Source organism: Formica exsecta, unplaced genomic scaffold (genome assembly GCF_003651465.1).
Source record: "Formica exsecta isolate Colony F162 unplaced genomic scaffold, ASM365146v1 scaffold122, whole genome shotgun sequence".
NCBI lineage: Eukaryota > Metazoa > Arthropoda > Insecta > Hymenoptera > Formicidae > Formica > Formica exsecta.
The window spans coordinates 2837298-2846179 of record NW_021848556.1 but is presented as its reverse complement, the minus strand read 5'-3'; the positions used below and the strand labels follow the sequence as shown (position 1 = coordinate 2846179).

The 8882-nt window shown below is 29.1% G+C and overlaps 1 protein-coding gene across 2 annotated transcripts in view; it reads left to right on the top strand.

The window, feature by feature from the left end:
* Nucleotides 1-6176, top strand: part of LOC115244532 (scavenger receptor class B member 1-like) — a 36257-nt gene extending 30081 nt beyond the window's left edge. For both annotated transcript variants that reach the window (XM_029822236.1, XM_029822228.1), the window contains 5 exons: nt 1019-1219; nt 1480-1704; nt 2123-2285; nt 3534-3778; nt 4292-6176. In XM_029822236.1, the coding sequence (XP_029678096.1) occupies nt 1019-1219; nt 1480-1704; nt 2123-2285; nt 3534-3778; nt 4292-4597 (1140 nt within the window). In that variant the 3' untranslated portion in view covers nt 4598-6176. The remainder of the gene's footprint in view (nt 1-1018; nt 1220-1479; nt 1705-2122; nt 2286-3533; nt 3779-4291) is intronic.
* The last annotated feature ends 2706 nt before the right edge of the window (nt 6177-8882 follow it).

Sequence of the window (8882 nt, the reverse complement as noted above, 5' to 3'; positions counted from 1 at the left end):
GGAAAGATTACTGAGAAATTAATTTTGCATAATTGCATAAGTTGATTTTTAAAGTAAAAAAGCACATAAAAATGTGGATAAAAATCGTAGAATAGCTTCGTGTTGAATACAAACATTCAGTTCTCACATATGTCATTATTATTGTTGCAATGTTACTCGCATTATCAATAAAGTCAATGACCCTGGCAATCACAAGGAAATGGAACGTCTGCAGATTGCAACGCATTATTTTTTCCTTTCTTGAATGATATTGACATGTTACATTTAATTCGATAAAGAGCGCATATATTAAAATGACACGAACATGATAGATACAAGACAGAACATAATAATAGATACGACGCAGAACTTGATGGATGTTAATGGACAATGAGTTATTCCGGCAATATATAGTCCGTTATACAATCCGATCATTTTTATTTATTTTTATTTTTAAAAAATAAGAAAAGTATAATGCAGAATGTTCTGGTGACCCTTAAGTTTAAAATATAAAATTATATACTTTATTCACCCACAACTATGTGTAGAATTATTTTATTTCCTAATTCTATAAAATTAACAAATATGCAAAATTAATTTTTTACTAATTCATTAATTCGTCAATGTTTCACTGAGGATGACAAATCATTATTCATTATCGTACCATCATTAAAAACATGTATTTTTTAGAAATTTACAATTATATATAAATTCAGTCGTTTTATGATATATTGCTTTTGTGCATAGTGCCGACCAATTATGCACCTGTCACTACTTATTATGTAAAAATCTCTTCTGATTTATTAAGACGACAAGAGCAAGAATCAAATAACATATAAGGTCAACAAGTTGATCTTTTGCACGATGGCGTATGTGTAGAATACGCAAATAATGAATAGGCAAAGCCTCATGTGTATTATATAATTATACATAATAACAGATTATCGAAATGGAATCAATTTTTTAATTGGACAAATAATAGTAATTTTACTTAATCTAACCTGGATAATCATACATTACTTTTTTTCTACGGTTGAAGAGCATTACGAACGTGATGAAAGACGCCTCGTACATATCCAGATGGGGGCTCAACACGTTGATTCGTCGAACGGACACCCATCCTCTGGTTGAAATGACTGCGCGCGAGTTCATGTTCGGCTACCAATCGACTCTCGTTACTCTCGGCAATCAAGTGATGCCCAACTGGATCAAATTCGATAAGCTGGGATTAATCGATAGAGTAAGAAATAGTCTAAACAACGACTTCTTTAATACGCGAGATCTAATACGAGCCATAATAGCTCCAAAAAAAAAAAAAAATAATAATAAAATGTAATTAATAAAACTAGCTAAATTTAGAATTTATTTATTTATGGTAATTAATTAAAAAAATTTTGTACGGCCTATTTTTCAATTGCGTTTTATTATTCTAGTAACGTAAATTCTACAAAACTCAAGATTCTTAATAATACAAGTTTTACGTTTTACTGCATTTTATAGATGTACGATTTTAACGGTGATTTCGAGACCATTTATACGGGAGAGATCGATCATCGAATGTCGGGCTTGATTGATACGTACAACGGAGACGTAAACCTACCGCAATGGACCGGAAAATGCGCGAATGTGCATGGTGCGAGCGACGGCGTCAAGTTTCCAAGCTACATTGAACCGAACGATACGCTCCTCTTCTTTCGCAAGAGCCTGTGCCGGAGCGAACGAATGGTAATTTTGGTTATTGCAATCCTTTCGACAAAATGATTAACTCGTCCGATTAAAAATCTTGTGCCAAGTCATGCGATGTGTATGCCAATATTCTGTTATTAACTTTCTGCACTTATAAGCTCGTAAATTGCTCTTAGGAAATTCTCGGGTGTATCCCTCGAGCAATTTGGCGTCGATATCTAGGCGCAAAAATTTCATATTTTTTCACTCCTTAACTCACAACGTTAAATTTCTTCTATAATCCCGAATTAAAATTCCAATGAGTAACGTAAACTGGCACTTATAAGTGGCATAAACCTTTAATTATTAATCATGAGTTAAAAATTATTGAATATCTCAACATATATAATTTTTTACTAAATAAAAATTGTATTTTTTCTTTTTCTTCTGTATATAATAATATCTCTTTTTTCCAAAGATGCGAATCGGAGAGAAGCAAATAAAGGGTCTGCATACGTATCAATATGCGTTCGTGGAGAATGAATTGGACAACGGAGCAGTGAATCCAGAAAACAAATGCTTCTGTCGTAAAGGACGCTGTTTGAAACCCGGTTTAATCGACGTGACCGATTGTTACTACGGTAAGATATTCATATACTAATTAATCAATGTTTTGCTGGATTACTTCTAATTGAAAAAAAATTATTATTATTATCGAAACGTTCATATAGACTTGTTGCGACATTGACTTTTGACAAACAAATTAATACACTTAGTATTTTTTCTGCTTGATATTTATTATTATTAGTTATTACCCCCTCGAATTATAATATAATATATATATATAATATATTTTTTAGTATATATATTTATTATATTATTACTAAACACGATGCTTAACTGGCTCTCGTACATGTTATGAAATACATATAAACTTTTCAATCTGCATCACGAAATCTACGACTTTTACGTTACATATTTTGTATCGATCGTGGCCATCCGATTTTTCTCCATTGAAATCGTGTCGCAAGATTTCGATTGCCTCCATCGTATTACAAGGAAAATCGGCAGTTTTGACTAGAAAGGCGCGCATGTAGGATAAAAAAAATAAACGAAAAAATTGCTGTCATGTCTTTTCCTCTCTAATAATAAGTAGCGCGCAAATCGATTAGCGATGATTGATTTGCCTTTTTGCGCTTTCATAAGCGGATCCAGAACATTCGACTCGAATCTTCAAGATTAATGCGATGCAGCAATTTTGCACCGGTACGGTATATTATGCACTTGTACCGATAAAACGCAACAAGCGATCGAACATCACTGATGCATCGGACAACATTCATGATAGTAACATTATGTCATGTACGATGATTACGACATTGATGACCGCGAGAAGCTGTTTCCATTGAGTAACGAACGACGCAAGACACTTTACAGAGAATTACAAACGTGTTAACATCTCGTGTCATATTCCGACGATTTTATCGCCGAAAAGGCTACATTTTTATCAGATTTAAAATCACCTATTAATTTAAAATCAATGTCAAATTGTTTTAGTATCTGCCGATTTCCCATTATACATATCAGGCATTAAAATATAAATAAGAAATGTGAAAAATGAAAAAGGCCTGATAGTTATATTAATACAAATGCAAATTATGTGTTATAAATTTTAGTCCGTGGATATTATATATATTACGGTATTTCATATATATAATCATATTAAAAATTACTCGTATTAAAATATTACAAAAAATTTTTTTAAAAGTGAAGTGCGTGAGAGATATCTTTCGTACATCATATTCTTGTTTCCGAATTTAATTTGTCAAGCGGAACAAGATTGCATTTAAATGATATTATAGATGTAAATATTATCCGTTTTGTTGCAGGATTTCCTATCGCCCTGTCATATCCACATTTCTATAAAAGCGACCCGTCATTATTAGAAGCTATCGAAGGATTGGAACCTACAAAGGACCTACATGAATCCTACTTCTTCATTCAGCCAAAATCCGGGTTACCCGTGGACCTGGCATTCCGATTTCAAATCAACATGGCCCTGCAAGATATCGGACACATGGCTAGGGTGGAGAAATTCAGTCATATGACGCTTCCACTACTATGGTTTGAAATCGTAAGTATAAAATATCAAAAAATATGCTCAACCAAAAAAATAAAAATATTATTTGTAATATTTTTCTCTAACAAAAGCTTAGCCAAAAGATTGATACATATTTAGAGTTACCTCTGTATTATATCTATTTTAAATTGAATAATATGTCATTGATTAAAACAATGATAAGATTTAACGGAAGATCAATGAATAGTTCATTAATCTTTAGTGAAAACACTTACACTTCGCTCCTCCGTCTTATTTCACTGATTATGACAGTAAGATTTCATTAGAATATCAGCCACTAACTGCTTCTCAATAAGATCTTACTGTTTTCAATCCTACATTTGAAACTATACTTATCAGTAATAATATATTGATTCTATTTAAGAGAATATTTTTCTATATTATATCTATTATATCTTATTCATAGCGTTGACAAAATATTCCATTATTTTGCTCCACGAATTTGTCCGATTCGTTGAACGATGACACGCACGTAAACACCTCAATAAAAAATCTTTTGTTCCTCAGGGAATGTACGAACTACCGACCGCGATGCAACTACGTTTCTGGTTTTATATAAATTTCATGCCGATTTTGGAGGAAATGGTTTTATATCTGGCGTTCTTATTCGGCATGATACTACTTGTTTGGTGCATAATAAGGATACTATCTTATCAAGCAAACGAATCGCCGGAAGAGGGATTGGAAATGGAAAAAGAAATGAGACGAAAACGGGCCCAGAAAGATGAGCGTATCAATGAAAAGGCTAAAGAGATGGACGTGTACAGTTCGCTCTTGTTGCTTGGTGATGCAAATCTAACAATAACAGTGTAATAATTCAGTGATCTAGCCGTAACGCGTGAGCGAGCAAAATATTATATCTTCAATAGCCCTTCGGCTATATGCATATAAAAATTTTTTACTAGTTGGAAAAACGTGCGCGTAATCATTCATAAAAATGTTCAATCAATAAAAATTTTGTGAATGATTCCAATAAAAAGAAATCAGGACGTTATGATTCTTTCTCTTCGAAAGAGAACGCAAATATAATCTAGATATAGAGAACATCCTACATGAAAATTAGCGTAATAAACTCCTAAAAACACCTGATGTAGTTCATTGCTTAATGACAAAACTGCATTTTCCATTTGCGTTCAACTACGCATATTTGCATTAACATAAAATTTTATATAACAAAATAATATAACAAAGTATTATTTTGCTATACATATTATGCATAGTATATATTATATATACTGCCACATACACATGCGTATTATACGTACTAGTATATGCTACATACCCAAGTACACGATCAACGGATATTATCAGGGTATTCAAAATCATAAAATTCATTCGATTTAATTAAACACGATTAAATCATGAATTAATTCATGAACATTTTTAATTTTCGACTTTTGATATTCTAAAAAATAATAATCGCAAACTTTCCAACTATTTTCTGGTACTTCATATCTTAATAACAATGTTATATATCTATCTAATAATAAACAAGTTATTTTCTTGATAATTATTCGCTATAACGAGATTTCCCATATGTTAGATAATTGCAAGCTGCTTGTATTATATTGAAATGTTTTATCTGTTACAGAGATCACTTAAACAATCAATTTTCTCAAGCTTTTAAAAAAAAATATGCGCTTCATTGAATTTTTTAATAAAGAAATAAATCGGGATGATTTGGCTTGTAAGATATTTCACTTATTTAATGTGCTAATATGTGTCATATAAATCAATAATTAAAAAATATAATTTAAAAAGTGTAACTCTCCGGAGAGCAATGAGATCAGGTTAACTATCGCGTTGGAAATATCGTGTGCAAAAAATAATTACGTTCGACAAAAAAAAAAAAAAAAGTTATTTACGCGCACATTAATTACAATAAAAATTTATAATATTATGAAATAAAAAGAAAGAAATATGGCATATATTATACTATATGTTACTGTACGTTACATCGCAATTACTTTATAATTATTGTGTGTTGATTTATATTATTGCAAAAACATTTATACTTATCTATTATGTATTTTTATTTTATGTTGTGTATAACTTAAACTAATTTTTAGATAAAATGAAACAATTACTAAAGAATTAATTTGAAACTATTGTAATTCTTTACATTATTTTTTTTAAGGAAATTTCTATTATTCTCCAAGGGCTACAACGTGAATTTATCTCTTATATTCATATTAAATGTCAATGGTGATTTCTTATTACTAAACTTCAATTGCTATGCATAACATGCCAGCAATCATATCTGTGATAGTTTCATTTTGCTTTTTTATGTTTCATTTTCGAACAGTATTCTTTTAAATACATAAAAATGATGTAGAGAAATAAGCTATGTCAATATAAGAATATACTGATGCATTTTTATTGCCAATTTCATCAAATTTATGTTAGTTAACAGATTTTAAATTAACGATCCCCCACATATTTATCTTTAGAAATAAAGATAATGTAATAATTTTCAAAGTAATTTAAATTTTTTGTTTTAAGTAATGTTGACGAAATAAAAATTGTTTTTAAAGTATTACTGTAAATTTAACAGAGTTATCTTTATTAGCAAAAAAAATGGATAAAATTAGCTATCATCTTTTAAATGCATATTTGACATGTATACATATAATATACATCTATATATCGGTTAGTCTATAATTTCATCACTTGTCATACATTGTTATTTAAGATTGTTATTTCTTCATTGCAATATTGAATTATCATATCTAAAATGAGAAATTATGTAAATCATTTAATGTGCGTTATACATCTAAATCAGTTTTTTTCTAAACCAACCATTCACGTTCGCAAGAAAAAGTTTACATGATTTTTCGCTCTTGACGTAACTCAATGCCGTAAAGCATCAAAAACCATAAACTTTTCTATGTATTTTTAATTGTTTCTTCTACTTCAAAAAGAAAAATCATTTTTGGTTTAACTTGTCATTTATCGAACAATATATGGTAAAATTTCTAAATAAAATAAAGCATTGCAGGTATATAAATATATAGTAACATTAATAAGCAATCTATATGTAGTAATACATTTATGTAATCTGCACATAGTTTTTTTTACCTCACATCGCTTCCTTGTAAATATGTAAATAATAAATTATTGAATATGCGATATGTACTACTGAAATATTATATCTATTATCTAATCATTTTTGCATTTTTGTATTTTATTTTAATATTGGAAAGCTAAAAAGAAATGTGATCTTTTTATAAATGCGAGAAGTTATATGATTTTTTTTAAATATATATATAAATATTAGCATATATAAATAAATATATAAATAATAGCTCAACGAGAAATATTTTTCTCTAGAAAATATCTTGCCTGATTTATACACAAATATTGAAAATATGTAGCTTTAATATTAATTATAATCAATGTGTTCACACACTTATTTGTTTAATGAAATATTTAGAAATATAAGGATAGATTTGTAATATGATTTACGTATATACCATAAATCTTATGAAACTTTCTTTTTACACACGTAAAATATTACAATGTAGTGTGATAATATTGCGTTACTTTAATTTTATAAAAATATTCTTTGTATGTGACACAAATTGGAGTAATAAAAAAGTTTATAATACAAATATGTAGAAATATTGATCTAAAATTTTCCATGTTTTCTTTTGTCTTTCTTTCAACAATATATCTTCCGCATTTCTTAGAGGTAAACATATGTTAAAATTACATACACCAACAAATTTTATGATTGAAATAAAATATCTATAAACAGTTACATTTTTTGCAGCCATATATCATAATTATATATTTAATTATTTTTAAGATTTTGTAGATATAATTAGAAATTTATTCCCAATAAAATTTATCGATTATAATTATCGGCCTTACTGACGATACATAACAAGTCATAATCCCCTGTAATAATTATTCGATAAATTGATTGTAATAATTATTTTATCAGTCCCCAAATGTCAATGAAAATTTTTTATACACAACGCATCTATATATCACACCGCTTGTTATAAAATTATCAACATAAAACAATGATATATTAAACGCGATTCGAATGCTGATTGCCGCATTTTCTGGCTAAAAAAAAATATCGGTAACTTCATGAAATAAAGCGAGATTGTAAACTTTATTTCAAATATAATTATGTTATTTAGATATCTAATATATTGATCATATATATATATTTCGTATTGCAATAGTGTGATTATTCAATTATCTTTTATTATATATTCGTGCCATTACTTGACTTACCTCTTAAAGAGACTCGTATCCGTCCACAAAAAATATCGTGTACGTAATATTACTTTTCGCACATAAACTATTGACGATATTTGGAAAATATTAATCTGTTTCCACTCGCAATGTATAAATCATCATAACTCCACCGTAATAATTATTCAGTTACCTTTTTATATCAAATTTCCGTAATATAGATTTTTCCCAAACGATTTTTCGTGCGCGACGCATCTATTACATATCGCTCATAATTACCAACATTAAGACGTGATATATCGAATGTGACGCAAGCACATCGACTTCCGTGTTTTCTAGCTATTCGACAAATGTCGGTAACTTCACAAAGTAAAACCGAGCGCGCGATCGTATTTATTTCGAAACGCGATTCGAATGCTGATTGCCGCATTTTCTGGCTAAAAAAAAATATCGCTAACTTCATGAAATAAAGCGAGATTGTAAACTTTATTTCAAATATAATTATGTTATTCAGATATCTAATATATTGATCATATATATATATTTCGTATTGCAATAGTGTGATTATTCAATTATCTTTTATTATATATTCGTGCCATTACTTGACTTACCTCTTAAAGAGACTCGTATCCGTCCACAAAAAATATCGTGTACGTAATATTACTTTTCGCACATAAACTATTGACGATATTTGGAAAATATTAATCTGTTTCCACTCGCAATGTATAAATCATCATAACTCCACCGTAATAATTATTCAGTTACCTTTTTATATCAAATTTCCGTAATATAGATTTTTCCCAAACGATTTTTCGTGCGCGACGCATCTATTACATATCGCTCATAATTACCAACATTAAGACGTGATATATCGAATGTGACGCAAGCA